General features: G+C 46.0%; 1 protein-coding gene and 1 pseudogene across 1 annotated transcript; both read left to right on the top strand.

Annotated features, from left to right (window-relative positions):
* Positions 1 to 18236, top strand: part of LOC142189633 (uncharacterized) — a 637493-nt pseudogene that overhangs the window by 55525 nt on the left and 563732 nt on the right.
* Positions 6083 to 16319, top strand: LOC142188799 (uncharacterized). Its single transcript, XM_075262012.1, has 3 exons — positions 6083 to 6129; positions 6689 to 7053; positions 15206 to 16319. The coding sequence occupies exons 1-3, from the start codon at positions 6083 to 6085 to the stop codon at positions 16219 to 16221; spliced, it is 1428 nt and encodes a 475-aa protein (XP_075118113.1). The 3' UTR covers positions 16222 to 16319.

The following is an 18236-nucleotide window of genomic DNA, read 5'->3' as shown; positions in this document are numbered from 1 at the left end:
AGAGCATAAAACGCTCACCGCCGCTCACGGCCGGACCCGGTCTGAGCTTTCCGACTTCTGGCATGAAGAAGACGGAAAGCTCAGAACGGACAGGTGAACGCTAGTGTGAACCTAGCCTAATCTGGATTCATAAATCACAATGTTCCCTGTTGAAGGTACATTATGTAGCCTGAGCAATGAGATCTACCATCCCACTCCTGACTAGGTCCGTACATTCGGGCCTAATTGGGAGTGAGTCTCCTGCCGCATCTGTCTCAGCCATAGAATAAGCGGGAAGAAGGGGCATGTTGCTTTTTATTTCCCGCTAGCAGGGGGGAAAAAAAGCGAGCGGCTCGCATTCACATGAATGGGAGCTTTTTCTGCAGGTGGATTTTGAGGTGGATCCCGCGTCAAAATCTGTCTGCAAAAATACTCCATGTGAACAGACCCTTATGCTTACCCCAGAGCCATGGCTTCCTCATACATGACCATACGGCTTCCCCCCTGTAGTAAAGTACGTCTAGGTGTCAGGGAGTGTGTGATACAGACACCACCTAATAGTACTGACTCGCAGGATTCTTTATGATCCTACACTGAGCATTTCACTAGATAAGAGTAGTGACCGGCACACCGCAACATGGACCGATGAAGACGCTGGCCTCACCACACAAGTGGGAAACTGGAGAAGAACAGCCTGATGGCCGGATATCATGATCTACTGGTCAATTCCCCAAAGTCTACTGTTAGATTGGCATCTGTTTTATCACCACTATGTTAGTTCGTAATTAATCCTTTTCCTGATGACCATATGTTTTATACATCTACACAGGGTGGCACTTCTGTAGTATGTAATACATCTTTGCTACTAATGCTGACTTCTTGGCATGGTGATCTCAGTGCAGATTTCATCTCCTGGCATCATATTTAAAGGGATTCAATCATTAAAATTGATTTTTTTTTTTCTCCCTAACACATAGGAATAGCCTAGAGATGAGCGAGTAGTGAAATATTCGAAAATTCGAAATTAAATTCGAGTAGACCTCAGTATTCGATCAAATATCAAATCCCGTTGTAGTCTATGGGGTGTGAGGATTCGTTCAGGTAGATGCTTGTAGCAGTGCAAGAAACAGGGAGACAGACACTGGGTTGCACACAAGTTCAGGCTTTATTCACTTGTAGTGCATACACTGCCTTTGCAAAGGCACAAATAACAAAAACAAAACCCTTCTCGGCTGAGAACTGACTTAAACATAGGAACACTTTTCCCTGACTATACAGGAGACTGGCTACCAGTCTCCCACCTTGGCAACAACAATGGGTGGCACAGTACCTGCTCTGTAGGTTTGGTATGGAGAGATCAGCTCTGTCAGTATGGTGCCACACTGCTAGTCTTCACACTCAGACTGTTATTAGGGCCTGATTAGTCAGCTGACCTCCCTGGTGTGAACCTTTACCATACACCCTTTAGGTGCCTGGCTGGAATGTACCTGTCTTCCCAGACCACACCCTTCACTCTCTCACAGGTAAAAAAATGCTCGTTTCAGGGAAATCAAAATTCGACCAATTGGAGTCACCAAGTCCACAATGACACCTCAGCAAATGATGCCAACACCTCTGGAATGCAACTGGGACAGCAGGGGAAGCATGTCTGGGGGCATCTAACACGCCCAAGTCACTGTATTACCCCACTATCACAGCCTATCCATTAGACACTTTCCAAACTCTATATAACCTCAATGGAAAGTGGAAAAATACTTGGAAACCTTCTTTCCTCTACATTAGTATTGACAGAAAGACAAATTGTAATCTAAAGGAACATTAGCATGCGCCCCTTTAAATTACGTTGCCCATGTCAACCACAGATGGCATAGGCAAGGGAGAAATCAAACAGCCCCCACCCTTGACTATCATTGTGTATGTGTGTGTGATGTGGTGAGACCTCCAAAAATTATTTTTGTGACCCTTGAGGTAAGCCCTTCCAAATTAAGTTAGAGGCCCTTAAGCTGAGCCATACAAAAATTTACTTTTCAAGCCCTTGAGGTGAGCCCTCCCAAACTTAGCTTCAGTCTCTTGGGGTGAGTTGAGCCTTGTACCAGGAGAGTATTAGGCCCTTGAGGTGAATTGAGCTTTGTAGCAGCAGAGAATGAGGCCCTTGAGGTGAGTTGAGCCTTGTACCAGTAGCGTTTTAGGCACTTGAGGTGAGTTGAGCCTTGAAGTAGCAGAGTATTAGGCTCTTGGTATGAACTGAACCTTGTAGCAGCCTAATATTATGCTCTATGGATGAATAGAGCTTTGTTGGAGCACAATATTAGGCCCTTGAGGTCAGCCTTAATGGGGTGGTTTTAAATGTTGTTTTTCAACAGTGATGGTGGAGGAGGAGGGTTTGTGAGAACTCCTGCTACGAGTCTTAGGCGGGGAGAGGAGGTAGGCCACTCCAGTTTGTGACCCGGTCCCAGCCTCCGCTACATTCACCCAGTTTTCCATGGGTGAGATGTAGCGTCCCTGTCCGCATGCGCTTGTCCAGGGGCGTAACTACCGTTACCGTAGGGGTAGCGGCTGCCACAGGGCCTGGGACATTAGGGGGCCCGGCGACAGCCACTACCCCTGCTACCCCCCCTCTTATAACAGACAAAATGTTGTAACTACAATAAGAGCGGGGAAAACTTGCGCTGAAGGACCTTGTGTGACTAGGTGGGCGTGTCTTTATAGCCCGTGCAGTCCTGGAAGAAATGAAGAGAAGGAGAGATGTGGTTCTAGGTACTGAAGGGGAGGGGGGATGTGAGATGGAGAGTGTGTGAGTGTGTATGTATGTGTGGTGTGGAGGAGGGGGGAGGACGGTGTCCTGATATCTTTGTATTAGGAGGAGGGGACAGTGTCCTGATATCTGTGTATTAGGGGGAGGTGAGTGTCAGTAGATGGATCAGTACTCTACACATTGTTTGTATTCAGACTTGCCTGCAATTGCTGTTACTAATGACTGTCTAATAGTAGTCAGGGGCGCTCTGTGTATTGTATTGTATTGTACTGAAGGGGAGAGGGGATGTGAGATGCAGGATGGAGAGTGTGTGTGAGTGTGTATGTATGTGTGGTGTGGAGCAATTGAGGAGCAACAGTAACCTAGGGGTAGAGATGGAGGGGAGGACATGAAAATGGGGGTAGAGATGAGGGGTGCATGAAACTGGGGGCAGATGAAGGGAGGACATGAAACTGGGGGTGGGTGGGTGGAGGGAGGGCATGAAATGTCATGTGACATCTGTGCGTTATTAAAGATGGCCAACACCACCAAAGACTGCAGCGGAGCCGGAGACAGTAAAATAACTTTTTTTTTATGTCTGTATCTCCCCTCGGTCTCCGATTATTATACTCTGGGGTTTGAAAATACCCAAGAGTATAATAATTGTTCATGGGTGTTTATTATGGGGCATAATCCCGTCTGCAGGGGCCACAATGGGGTATAATACTGTGTTCAGGGGCCACTGAGGGACATAATACTGTGTACTGGGGCCACTATGGGGCATAATAGAGCGAGCAGGAATGCGGCGCGGTGGTGGTGGTGGGGGGTCGGTCGGTCGGTCAAGGTCTTCGGTGTCGGTCAGGAAGGGGGGGGGGGGCCATGTCAAAGGTTCGCCATTCCTAGTTACGCCACTGCGCTTGTCCATGCGTCTGTGGTCAAGTGGACCTTAGTGCAAAGCGCGGAACTTAGGGCCCACCTGATGTTATGGGATACGTGCTGGTGCAAGGTGGGGATGGCACACTGGGAGAAGTAGTGACGGCTAGGGATGGCATAGCGAGGTGCCCCAGCTGCCATCAGGTCAAGAAAGCCTGAGTCTCCACAAGCCTAAATGGCAACATCTCCAGGGCCAGCAGTTTGGAGATGTGGCCGTTTAAGGCTTGGGCATGTGGGTGGGTTGCACTATACTTCTGTTTGTGATCAACCGCCTGGGAAATGGAGAGTTGCTGGGAAGAGGTGCATGATGGTGCAGGCGAAGGAGCAGAGGCAGGAAAAGGGGAGGATGAGGGTGAAGTCCCCAAAGTGGCAGAGGCAGATGTGGAGGTGTCCTGGTTGGTGGTCTGGACTGCAGCATCAGAACCTGAAACAGTTGAAGAGGCAGTGGCAGGAACACCGGACGATGATTGTCCTGCGTTTGCTCTCTCCCACTGAGCCCAGTGCTTGCCTTACAAATGATGGCACATGCCTGAGGTGGTCAGATTGCTCTTCTCAGAACCCCTACTCAGTTTTGAGTTGCACAGTGTGCAAACCGGACTAAATTTGTCCTCCGCGCATACATTGAAATATCTCCAGACCATCGAGGGACGTGGCCTCAATGAAGGAGTTTTTCGCGAGTGGCTAGGACAGGGAACATCTTGGACCTTGCTGGCTCTGGCCTGGTTTCTGTGAAGCAACTGTATTGTGCCTCTGGACATGCCTCTGGCCACCTTTTTTGGTGCTGCGCTTGCCTCTACATCTACACTGCTTTCGACGCTAAACATCACCCCTGTCCAGGTCGGGTCGGTTGCCTCCTTGTCCACCACCTCCTCTTTCAATTCCTCACTCTGCTCCTCCTCCTGCACACTGCACATGACAACAGCCTGCCCTGATGGCAACGGTGTCTCGTCATCATCACTGAGGCCGAAAAACGCTGGTTGCGGTTCCACAACCACAAAATCGGCAGGAGATGGCGGATGCTCCAGTGTTTGGGCATCAGGACACAGAAATTTGTCTGTTAGCTCCTGGGATTCGGGAAGTGGTTGAACAGAGTCGAAGAGTGGAAAAGGACCTGAAAACAGCTCCTGGGTGGGGGCAAGGGTAGGATGACTCTGCTGGGAAGATTGGGCATGTTGGGAGGAAGGAGGGGCAGACTCTTGGGTAGGAAGATGACTGGAGGTAGTGGCTGACTGGCTGGTGGAAATGCAGCTGGAAGCATTATCCGCTAGCCATTGTAACACCTGCTCCTGGTGCTCGGGCCTCGTCAGCGTTATAACCTACACCCTGCTTAACGTTGCCATCAAGCCAGGGATTGTGGATGAGCGCAATGCTGGCTGCCCCTCACCAGTAGGCATTGGATCCGAAGTAGCTTGACCGTGGACTTGGCCCCCAGCTGCATTTCCACGCCCCTGTCCTTGTCCCTTTGCGCTAGCCTTACGCATTTCTTGTATATAACAGGAGATGGGCAAGGTATATATCGCCCAAATACCTCTGTATGTTAGAAGTATATACTGAGCTCAAAACAGGCATATAACAGGAGATGGGCAAGGTATATAGAGGCCAAAATCCTCTGTATGTTAGATGTATACAAGCGTACTGTATAGCAAGTATAAACCTAGCTTACAACAGGTATAGGACAGGAGATGGGAAAGGTAGACTGGGGGGAAAAGGTGGTACGGAATTGGAATTGGAGCCCTAACAAGGGCTTTTGGGAAAATTAGTTGCAAAAAGATTGTATATACAGATGGTGTATATACAGATGGTGTATATACAATCTTCAAACGGTAGATTTAAGTTTAGCTCTTATAAGAGCTGTTGGTGTAAGATTCCCACTATTCTTATAGAGTGGAGGTCACCTGATTTAGCCAGCCAATGACTGTATACATTTAAATCAGTTTAATATAGTATATGAACATAAATTCATAACTGTTTTGAAGCCATGTCATTTACCAAGATAAAACGTAGCCTATGTGTCAGTCCAGGTTACAAATTATCTATGTGCCAAATTTCATCCAAATCCATTCAGACGTTTTTGCGTGATTGAGGAACAAACATTCACATTTTGGATAGGATAGGATTAGTAGGATAGGTTAGGAAGGATTATATATCAGGGACTCCTTCTGCTCTGTTACCGTGCATACCCTTTTTTAATTAGCTTTTTTTTTTCTTTCTGTATTTTCCATGCAGGTTCATTCCCATCCCAATTTATGGGATAAGAGAGGAAAAAGACACCGAGCGCTCTAAGCGTAGTAGATCTGTTAAAATGGTGGTAGACAATATTCATTAATATTAATTTAGACCAGTTGGCCTCTCACCTGAAGGGTTGTGGGATATCACAACCCCAATGTGGATTTAAGTTAGTAAACAATCCAGGTGAGAGTGGCAGCAGAATCCACGATGTACCGGAATCCCGGAGAGAAGACAGTGGAAGGCAAGAACCAGAGGTTCAAGATGAAGTGGAAAAACTGCGCTCCCTGGTTGTTGATAGGTAGTGACACAAAGACCAATTGTCCACGTATGGATTTATTAAGAAACAAAAGCACGACGCGTTTCGGACCTTCAAGGGTCCTTCTTCAAGTGCAAGAACAAAGCTTGACACGTCAGGCTAGATGCATAGTGGCAGCGATCGCAATGCCCGTGATGCAGCGTGGCAATTTGTAAGGATATGTACCCAGAATGGGAACACTTTTCGGCTAGCGAAAAAACAAGGACTGGCGAGTGTGTGTATATAATATATATCTATATATTATATATATTTCTCTCTATGTTCGTTCAATTCCAGAAATGGTGGAATAGTGTGCGGGATCGGTTCATGAAGGAGGATCGAAAGGCAAGGAGGAGTGGGTCCTCTCCCTCCAAACGCAAAAAAATTGCGCATGAAGATGAGCTGCAGTTCATCTTGCCCAGCAGGGGACCATGGCCGTAAGTAGTAAATCCATTGACTTTGACTGTATTGTTTTTTTTTTCATAAATGTATACTTATATATGTTTTTGTTTTCACAGAACTTCAGGCTGTTTTGAGGATACTCAGACCGAGTACCAGACACCAGATGAACTGCAGCAGAGGGAGAGTGAGCCCACCCAACCTGCCTGTACCTCCCATGAACCGGAGAGGGGCACCAATGTTTTGCCTGGGCCTTCTTGGGTGACATCACCGCCACCTTCCTCACCAGCTTCTTCTGCAGCTCCTGCATTTTCTGAAGAAGGACCTTCCAGAGGAAGGATTGAGCCACTCAGAGTCACCAGGAGAAGACACCGTCGGGCCCCTCCTGCACACACACCTTCCACCAGGGAGCAGACTGGAAGGCCCCCCGGAGTAACGGACAGGCAACTTAAGGTGGCGAGCCAAGCTACAGTGTTGGCCAAAAGTATTGGCACCCCTGCAATTCTGTCAGATAATACTCATTTTCTTCCAGAAAATGATTGCAATCAAAAATTCTTTGGTATTAATATCTTCATTCAATTTGTCTTTAATGGAAAACCACAAAAAGAATTGTCAAAAAGCCAAATTGGATAGAATTCCACACCAAACATAAAAAAGGGGGTGGACAAAAGTATTGGCACTGTTTGAAAAATCATGTGATGTTTCTCTAATTTGTGTAATTAATAGCACCTGTTACTTACCTGAGGCACCTAACAGGTGGTGGCAATAACTAAATCACACTTGCAGCCAGTTGAAATGGATTAAAGTTGACTCAACCTCTGTCCTGTGTCCTTGTGTGTACCACATTGAGCATGGAGAAAAGAAAGAAGACCAAAGAACTGTCTGAGGACGTGAGAATCAAAATTGTGAGGAAGCATGAGCAATCTCAAGGCTACAAATCCATCTCCAAAGACCTGAATGTTCCTGTGTCTACCGTGCGCAGTGTCATCAAGAAGTTTAAAGCCCATGGCACTGTGGCTAACCTCCCTAGATGTGGATGGAAAAGAAAAATTGATGAGAAATTTCAACGCAAGATTGTGCGGATGGTGGATAAAGAACCTCGACTAACATCCAAACAAGTTCAAGCTGCCCTGCAGTCCAAGGGTACAACAGTGTCAACCCGTACTATCCGTCTGAATGAAAAGGGACTGTATGGTAAGATACCCAGGAAGACCCCACTTCTTACCCAGAGACATAAAAAAGCCAGGCTGGAGTTTGCCAAAACTTACCTGAGAAAGTCAAAAACGTTTTGGAAGAATGTTCTCTGGTCAGATGAGACAAAAGTAGGAAAAGGCATCAACATAGAGTTTACAGGAGAAAAAAAGAGGCCTTCAAAGAGAAGAAGACGCAACCTACAGTCAGACATGTCGGAGGTTCCCTGATGTTTTGGGGTTGCTTTGCTGCCTCTGGCACTGGACTGCTTGATCGTGTGCATGGCATTATAAAGTCTGAAGACTACCAACACATCGTGCAGCATAATGTAGGGCCCAGTGTGAGAAAGCTGGGTCTCCCTCAGAGGTCATGGGTCTTCCAGGAGGATAATGACCCTAAACACACTTCAAAAAGCACTAGAAAATGTTTTGAGAGAAAGCCCTGGAGACTTCTTAAGTGGCCAGCAATGAGTCCAGACCTGAATCTCATAGAACACCTGTGGAGAGATCTCAAAATGGCAGTTTGGAGAAGGCCCCCTTCACATCTCAGGGACCTGGAGCAGTTTGCCAAAGAAGAATGGTCTAAAATTCCAGCAGAGCATTGTAAGAAACTCATTGATGGTTACCGGAAGCGGTTGTGCGCAGTTATTTTGTCTAAAGGTTGTGTTACCAAGTATTAGGCTGAGGGTGCCAATAATTTTGTCCGGCCCATTTTTGGAATTTTGTGTAAAATGATCAATGATTTTACTTTTTAATACCAAAGAGTTTGTGCTTGCAATCATTTTCTGGAAGAACATGAGTATTATCTGACAAAATTGCAGGGGTGCCAATACTTTTGGCCAACACTGTATGTCCCTTATCCGGAGGGTGGATGGCAATGACAGGTTTGATTCCTATGAGTTGGCATTTTCCTGCCGTCAGATACCACCTGATCGCCAAACGGCATTTTTTGCCTTTGTCTATGCTATGGCGGCAGGATTCAAGTCTGCTCCCTCCCTGCTGGGACTGGGTTATCTCGTAACCCAGTTCCAGCAGGCTATGCGCCTGTTGGATGGGCCTGTACCTGGTGGGCCTGAAATGGTCTCCACCACTACACAAACCGAGCCCGAGCTTTTGTCACCTCCTGCACCTCTTCTGCCTCAGGGGGGGGGGGGGGCAGAATGCTATAGTTCTTTTTTTAATTATCCCCAAAATCCTTCCTATTCCTTCACCCTAAGATAACTCCTCCCCAGCTGTTATTTTTTTTTTCCTTCCTTTCCTATTTTCTTAGGGATGAGGGGTGGGTGGAGGGTATTATATGTTTATATAGGTTGTTGGATTTGGGAAATTTTATTTATTTTTTTGTAAATAAATTTATATTTTGAGAAAAAAAAATATTTTTTTAAAAAAAGTTTGTTTTTTTCCCCAAAAAAATGTATGCTATTTACATACCTATCTTCGCTCCTGCTCACTGCAGTCTTCCTCTTCAACCTCCAGGGGGCACAAAGTGTTCAAATTACATTATTATGACGTGATGTGCAGCACATAGGGCTCATTGAAGGCTGAAGAGGGAAGAGAAGGCTGTGAACAGTGGAAGACATGCAGACACTTTTCCCCCGATTCTGCTACTAAAAATCCAACTGCATAGCAGGACTGGGGAGACGTGGCGCCCTGACAGGCTTCTGGTTCTTGCAAAACCTGATTTGTAGGTCACAGGCCACATTCAGCATGTGGCCTACAAGCTGAGTCTCAGTCCTCTCTCCGGTCCCTCCATCAAAACAGTGCACATAGCAACAAAAATCAGTACTGGAAAGTAGACTGGGAAGTAATGACCACTGCTGTATGGAGGGCAAGTGAAGGGACCACCTTTCATATCCTAGGCACAGTTTTATATACCGCTAGAAAGCCTACAGTGCGCTGAATTCAGCTTTCCCGTTATGTGCTCCTACCGTGTTTCCCCAAAAGTAAGACAGTGTCTTACATTCTTTTTACCCCCAAAAGTCCCACTATGTCTTACTTTCGGGGTATGTCTTATATTGGGAAAACCAACCCCCCCGCACTCCAACCCCCCTCCCCCCCCATCATCATCATCAATCATATGGATTGAAGAGGCGGCACGCGAGGAGTTAAGCGGCGGCCGCCGGCAAAGTCTGAGTGCCGCTTCCATACATTGCAATGGGAGCGTGCTATTCAAATAGTATTCGTTCATCTCTAACTTCAATTGTAACTTCTTATAATTGAAATTAGAGATGCGCGAATACTATTTGAATAGCGCGCTCCCATTGCAATGTATGGAGGCGGCACGCAGACTTTGCCGGCGGCCGCCGCTTAAAGGGATTCTACCATTAAAAGAAGTTTCTTTCCTCTTGGCCACGTCGGAATAGCCTTAAAAAAGGCTATTCGTCTCCTACCTTTTGCCATAGCCAGCGCCGCCTTCTTCCTGAGCTGCGTCCTCCCTGTCTGTGTCTTCTTTGGGCCTCATGTATGACGCATGCGCAGTTGGCTCTGGCTGCGAGAGCCTGTTAGAGCCGACTGCGCATGCGTCATCTATGAGGCCCAAAGAAGACACAGACGGGGCAGAGGCAGCTCAGGAAGAAGGCGGCGCTGGCTATGGCAAAAGGTAGGAGACGAATAGCCTTTTTTAAGGCTATTCCGACGTGGTCAAGAGGAAAGAACTTCTTTTAATGGTAGAATCCCTTTAACCCCCCGCGTGCCAGCCGCTTCTATTCAAGCGGCCGCCGGCAAAGTCCTTCTTCACAGCACAGCCAATCACGCTGTGCTGTGAGAACCGGGGGGAATGCCCCCTCCATTTGCTCGCAGTACTCTTCCATAGACAAGCATTATCAGGGAGGGAGGGGGCGTTCCCCCCCGGCTCTCACAGCACAGCGGAGCCCCATGTTTCCCCGATACAGTAGTAACACCCCCCCCGCGAAAGTAAGACAGTGTCTTACATTCTTTTTACCCCGAAAGTCCCACTGTGTCTTACTTTCGGGGTACGTCTTACATTAGCCGACCTCCCTAAAACCTCCGCTACGTCTTACTATCGGGGAAACACGGTAGCTGTCGGTGTCGTTACGGAAGAGCGTTTCTGACAGTCTGTGAGAAGTCCATAGCGCTGTACTGTAACAGAGGGGGCATTACTTACTTCCCGGTGATGATGGTGAGCTGCAAGGAGCATCCACAAACCCCCCCCCCCTTCCTCCTGCCCAGTACTAGTCTGCGGACAATAGTGAAGAGCTTCGGTAATGGCAACGATAGCTCTTCACTAGGGACACATATCGGGAAAGCAGATAGTGTTCTGAATTCAGTATCGACTTTCTAGCGGTATATAAAACTGTATGTGCCCGAGGAGATGAAAGGTCCTCTTTAACCAAAATACCTTTAGCAGGGTTTTGAGTGATTTTGGACTTTCTCTGGGAGTTCCTGGCATCTGTTCCATTTGTGTACAGGGGTAGCTTCCTGCAGTTTGCAACTCTCATGATCCTCCTCTCTCACACTCCCTCCCTGTTTCCCTAGCTAGATCATGGACTACAAGACCTATAGTTTGGGTTAGTAGTCCACGGTCTAGCTAGGCAAACAGGGAGGGGGTGTGAGAGAGGGGAGATCATGGAAGTTGTAAACTGCAGGAAGCTACTACCTACCACCAATATAGACACACACAAATAATTTTACAATATAAATAAATACTTATATTAAAATAAAAAAAGATAAACAAATTAGTCTGTAGCCAATATGTAATTCATGCCACATTTTCATTATCGCATGAGGAAAGTCTTTAGTCCTGATCAGACTGCTCACCACTAAGGCTACAAAACTGCTAAGGCACGGCACCTTTGGGAATCATTAAATAGTTCGTGAAGGTGGGGCAACACGGTAGCTCAGTGGTTAGCTTTGCAGCGCTGAAGTTCTGGGTTTGAATCCTACCAGGAACAACTTCTGCAAGGAGTTTGTATGTTCTCCCCGTGTTTGCAGTATGTACAAAAGACATACTGATAGGGGAAAAAAACAAAAGTAAATTGTGATCTCTATATGGGGCTCACAATCAGGGTCGGACTGGCCCGCCAGAGCACCGGGGAATCCCCCGGTGGGCCCCGACTTAAAGTTTTCATTTTAACAATGCAGATGCATTGGTCGGGGCCCGATCGGGATGGCCAGGGGCCCCCAACCGGGTACCTGGCCAATGCATCTGTCTCCACACACAGGGGCCCCTATTAGCTGATGCTGAAGCTGTATAGCATGTGCAGCTTCAGCCTCAGCTAACGGCCTCTCCCTTCACTTACCTGCAGCTGCTATGCTGCTCTCCTGTGAGGTCTCCCCCAGCTGCACGCACTTCCTCCCCCTCCCCCTCCTCCTCACACTGAATGCTCTTACATCGCAGCGTGTGGGGAAGACAGGAGTCGTCTGCTGAGTTTGCTACTGCTGGAATAGGTGAGTAAATTCTTTTTGTAAAATCTGTATGTTTAATATGTATGCATGTGTACATTTGTGTAAAGTATGTGTCCTGTATACTGTGTGAGTACTGTATGTTTGTATATAGGTATGTGTGAGTATATACAGTATGCTATAATGTGTATGTATGTATATATATGTGTGTGTATATATAGTATTCATACAAGTATATATGACTTATATATGGTATATGAATGTATATAAATGTATATGTGCTATGGTATTGTATATGTGTGAGTATATATGGTATATGTATAAGGCCTGGTTCACATCTGCGTTCGGTGAGTTGGGGGAGTCTGCATGGGAACCCCCTCCCACCCCCCCTACGGATTATCAAACGCATTAGCAAGCGGTGTGCAGTGAAAGTATGCGGACCCCATAGACTATAATAGGGTCCGTGTGCTTTCCACGTGGTGTCCGCACGAGTCATGTGGACAGGAAAGTAGATTGTGAAGTACTTTTCTGTCCGCATGTTCTATGCGGACACTGCACGGAAAGCACGCGGACCCCATTATAGTCTATGTGTGCTTTCACTGCACACTGCTTGCTAATGCGTTTGGTAGTCTGTTTGGGAGGGTCCCCATGCGGACTCCCCGAATGCATTACTGAACGCAGTGAGTGCAATCCCATCCACACATTGCAGAAAAACACACATGGCAGACACACTGCAATTTCCAAAACTGTTGCGGTTTTGGAAATCGCAGCATGTCACTTATATCTACAGAAACACCTGCAGTTTCCCTATAGGTGTAAGTCTAAGTTCACACAGGGTTTTATGCTCCGGAACCTGAGGCGGAGGCTGCCTCAGGTTCCGGACCAAAAAACAGGTAGCCTTGACTGAATGCCGGTGCACTGCACCGGTATCCAGTCACGCACTCTGCTCCAGATTAGGCCCAATAAATGGGCCTAGATGGGAGGAGGGAGTGTCTTCAGGCCGAATCGTGAGGCGAAACGACCTGAAGAATGAGCAACTCGCTTCTTTTTCCAGGAGCTGGAACAAAACGGCTCCCGGAAAAAAAAGAACTGACCGGCTCCCATTGATTTCAGTGGGAGCCGTCTTTTTGGTCAGGATTTTGATGGTGATATGGCCTCAAAATCCTGACCAAAAATCCCAGCGTGAACTTACCCTAAAGGAAACAAAGTCCTCAGAGGAAACCTTTGCAGAGTTTCTGCAATAAGCGCTGAAGGAAAAACTGATGTGTTGCCGCCGGGGTTTTTCCGGCAGTGCTTTTTGATTTGTCTTGCTACATGGGGCTTTAGCCTAAGGCTGAGTTCACACGGAGTTATTTGGTCAGGAATCCACCTCAAAATCAGCCTTCAAAAAAGCCTCCGGATAGAACCAAATTCCTGACCAGAAAACTCTGTGTGAACTCAGCCTTATAGAATAATGCTCAGTATATTGAGATAATAAGGATGAGGCCCAACAGCGAGACGCAGCTAAAAAAAATAGCTGTGGAATAAATAGTGGCGAATCTCAATGTATTTTTTCCACAGTGTTTTTTTCATTGCGCTTTTGATGCATTTTCCCCGCACTTTCTCCCAATTGCGCAGCTTTTTCCAGGACACTTCAGCTACGGGTAATGGTAACATTTCTAGGAGCCATGCTGTTCACATGCCATACAGGCTGTAGCAGTAGGTATATGTGGTGCACATGGTATAGTGCGTGAGTAGCATGGCTCCCAACATGTTATAACCTTTAACCACCCTGTCTCGGTACCGCTGATCTGCAGGGTCCTGGCGGTGGGCCCCTAGAAACAATTCCACTGGTGGGCCCTAGACACCCCAGTCCGACCCTGCTCACAATCTACATTAAAAAAAAAAAAAAAAAGTCCGCGAAGGCATCTGTTACCTGTACAACTCAGTTGGATGCCCAACTGGGGCTCCTATTGCAGGCTACATAGAGTAGCCTGCAATAGAAGCCAGTGAATAACAGGGAACGCTCCCCTCTGTCATGGCAACGTGATCCTGGACCTGGAGCTTGCTTCGGGTGCCAGCTATTGGCGGGAAAATGGTGCCTCAGTTCGCTTTGCCTGATGCGCTGGAGGGTTTAATGCACACGATCGGTGCGGGCAATTGTGGACGTTAGCGCTGGGTGTCTATTGTATAAAACAGTAGACTCTCGGCGACTAAGGCGGTCGCCATGTTTAGACACCCGGCATCTGCCATAATAGTACGGCGGATATCGCGAAGGGGTTAATATATTTGAAACATGTGTTTCAGTACTTATCTACCGTTGCAATCTACACCAGCAAACTATACCGATGATGACTGCCATCAGGAGACGTATCGCTCTTCTCCGCGCTTTTATTCTCCCCTCGTTGGCTGCTGCGGCTGTTGAGGAGGTTGATGCTGCATTTTGGTCCATTTTTAACAGAAAATACTTCACAACCACTGTTCAGTACAGTTCAGTGAATGAACTAAGAAAAAAGGGATGGTCTTTCTGATCATGCCCAGTGGGCTGGCTAGTTAAAAAATGGGATGGAGGAAAAAACTGCGTCAAAAATTGCATTGTGTCAATAAACACGTCAAAATACATGTTTCTAATTCCTGAAACTGATTTTTTTTTTCTGGCTGCATAAAAAAAACTGAGCGTGAACATACCCTAAGAACTCTATTGAGAGGCTTATTTTGAGGCTGACTCCTGATCAAAAAACTCTGTGTGAACTCAGCCTAACACCAGTAATGATGAACCGCAGGAACTTCAGAGGTTTTGTCCATAATATGTGAGCAATAAAGTGGCCATGTTACACCAAACATATCCATGTTTTGAGTGAATTCTGGGTGTCTCTGGACAGTGGTGTAACTAGGTGTGTCAGGGCCCCGTGGCAAACTTTTGACATGATCCCCCCCCCCCCCCATTCCCGACCAACCCTGAAGTGGTGGTGGAGTTAGTATGATTTTGTAATGTTGCATTTTAGGTTTTATTTGTCCATCTATAAAATGTGAAAGTTGGATATAAAATATCAATATAACTTCTATTGTTATATTATGTAAAATAATCTGTTTTCTTCTTGTCAGATGACTGTACCAGGAGCTCAGAGGGACATCTGATATCTACAGATTATACAGCAGAGGATCATGCTATCACACAATATCCATATGAAGAACATGTCATTACCCCAGATATACCCTCAGCTCTTCAGAAGATTCATCTATCATCTGATCCTATTAGACAGGTCCTGACTTCTGACCCATCACATATTGGGAAGCAAAATAAAAGTCAGGAAGAGGGTGCTGTACAGCAGAGAATTCACACAGGGACTAAACAATTTTCATGTTCACAATGTGGAAAATGTTTTCCCTACAAATCAAGTCTTGTTGAACATGAGAGAGCTCACACAGGAGAGAAGCCATATTCATGTTCAGAATGTGAGAAATGTTTTACTTATAAATCACATCTCATTAGACACTGGAGAATTCACACAGGAGAGAAACCATACTCATGTCCAGAGTGTGAGAAATGTTTTGCTTCTAAGACACTTCTGGTTAGACATCAGAGTGTTCACAATGTGGCAATGCCATACTCCTGTTCACAATGTGGCAAATCCTTTCCCTGGAATTCAGAACTTGCAAGACATAAGAGAACCCACACAGGGGAGAAGCCATTTTTATGCCCAGAATGTGGGAAATATTTTACTAAGAAATCAAATCTTGTTATACATCAAAGAATCCACACCGGGGAGAAGCCATTCTCCTGCACAGTATGTGGAAAATGTTTTACAAAAAAGTCAGTCCTAAATTCACATCAGAGAACTCACACAGGAGAGAAGCCATATTCATGCCCAGAGTGTGGGAAATGTTTTAACTCTAAAGCACACCTTATTACACATCTGAGAATTCACACAGGGGAGAAGCCATATTCATGTACATGCGGAAAGTCATTTCGCGATAAGTCAACTCTATCTCACCATGAACTAACTCATATAGAACATAGCACGTCCACACCAACAGTGTCCAACAATGTTATACCTTTAAATCTCACCTTGTTAGACATTCCACCGGGCGGTAGCCATTATGTTTTCTTTTCTGCTTAATCTTGTGTTAGGGAATTGCCAGTAAGCAATTGCCCAGTTGAAGCTGCTGAAACGTGGGAGTAAGGGAATGACTGAGACAGTGAGTCCTAATGCTTACCCAGCCCCAGTCCCTACCTACTTGCCTCAACTACGGTAGGTGGTAGAGGACAACTGAGCGACAGTCCCTTCCTATAATACAAGTGTATACACAAAACACGGACAAATCCCCGTCTTTCCTCTTCTTCTCCCTTTTGTTCTCTTTATGTGTTTTCGGTTCTGTGTCTGGGTTTTTATTATTGTTTTATTGTTTATTATGTTATGTTTTTGTTTGTATGTATATTTTTAAAAATTTATTAAAAATTACACTTAAAAAAACAAAAAACACAGACAACACAAACAAACACACGGGTAGTCAAGAGAGTCAAGGGTCAGAACCAATCGGGCAGTGCAGTACAGAATCGGAAGAAATAGTCAAAAGAGAAAAAGCTAAGGTCAGAAATGTAAATAGTAGATAGCACAATGAGAGAAGCAATAACGAGCAACCAAGAGAGGGCTGGGAAACTACATAACAGGTAAAAAGAACCCGCCCCAAGCTTGAGTGGCAAGTGAGGATGTCCGTCAAAGAGCTACTAGTGTTAACTCCTTAGTAACCAGAGGAGCTCAAGCACTGGCTGGACTGACACACAGTGACAAATACTGAGCAGAGCTAAAACAACGGGAGCAGAAGATCAAAAATGGACCGGAGGATGGCGCAAAGGCCTAAACGGGCAAAGATGTTACAACCTGTTTTATTGATATTTACAAGAACGAATGAAAAATGATCGGAAATCGGATTTTAAAATCGATCCTGAAAAGTCAAGATCGGCTCAACCGAGAACACTGGTACAGGCCCATAGAAAAGAATGGGCCAATGTGCTATCCGTGAAATACACAGCATACATTGTCCTACACCCTGGTCTTCTGCAAGGAGCCTGAGATTGTCTTTAGGTTGAGGAACGCAGCTTTTTTTGTTGCAGATTTTGCTATGTTTTTTTTGAACCAAAGCCAAGAATTGCTGCCAAAGGAATGGGAATTTTAAGGGAAGTTCTTATATTTCTCCCTTCTGCTCAATCCAACCTTGGCCTTGGCTCATAAAAACACAAGAAAAAAAAGCAGCTATTCCGCAAACGTAGGGCCTCAACCTTATGCTGAGGTTTCTCTGTTATTAGATTAGGCCTTGTTCTGGGTGAAAGGGAACATGGTGGTCCTGAGGCTACTTATCATTTCTTCCTTGTACCAATTTCAAGGAACCAGACCTGACCTCTTCTGTAGCTACAGTTTTCCTGAATCTTCACTAGGGTTATTCTATGGTAGGACTGTATTCCATCAGATTTCATTCCCTTGCTACAGTATAGAACAGTAAGGCCTTAGGGGCTGCCTTCTGGCAAGGGTTGGCATTAAAAATAAACTAGCACAATGCGATCTACCTACTTCTCCAGAAACAAATCCTAGGCTAGTTCCTGCTTTCCAGAAACTACTGATTCCTCTAGATATTTCCATCTTCTATGAACAGAAGATGTCGAAGCTCTGTAATGTCAGGTGGGCAGTGTCAGGCAGGGAGCGTAATTCAAAGCTCCAGTCAGAAGCAGCCAGTGTCAATGCTCAGAATCCCACCTCCTTGTCTGCTCCTATTTCAAACTATGTGGCTGATACAGGAGGTCATGAGGTCTAGAATGGACATCACCTCCCCGATAGGGCAAAAGGTTTTCTACTAAAAAGCTGCAATCTTCCGTAGAAACGCTGTCCTCTTTTCTGCTGGCAAGAAGGTCATCTATTTCTGGGAATTTACTGTCATTCCCAGGAACTTTTTGTTCATACTGTTTGTTCATAACCCGAATCTTGAAGCAACTTCAATTTCATTGAATTTTGCAGCGATCAGATTGTTGTCCAAATATGGAACCATCCTGATATCCCAGAACAAATGGCTCTCGGAAAAAAGAACTGACCGGCTCCCACTGATTTCAATGGGAGCCATCTTTTTGGTCAGGATTTTGAGG

Source organism: Leptodactylus fuscus, chromosome 1, assembly GCF_031893055.1.
Source record: "Leptodactylus fuscus isolate aLepFus1 chromosome 1, aLepFus1.hap2, whole genome shotgun sequence".
Taxonomy (NCBI): Eukaryota; Metazoa; Chordata; class Amphibia; order Anura; family Leptodactylidae; genus Leptodactylus; species Leptodactylus fuscus.
Note: the sequence above shows the minus strand (reverse complement) of the source record. Positions and strands in the feature narration are given on the sequence as shown.

Excerpts from the sequence above, each read along its gene's own strand:
- LOC142188799 (XM_075262012.1), top strand. The coding sequence starts at position 6,083 with ATGTACCGGAATCCCGGAGAGAAGACAGTGGAAGGCAAGAACCAGAG. Across the intron at positions 6,130-6,688 it reads GTGGAAGGCAAGAACCAGAG|AACTTCAGGCTGTTTTGAGG; the intron begins GTTCAAGATGAA and ends TTGTTTTCACAG. Across the intron at positions 7,054-15,205 it reads AGCTACAGTGTTGGCCAAAA|ATGACTGTACCAGGAGCTCA; the intron begins GTATTGGCACCC and ends TCTTCTTGTCAG.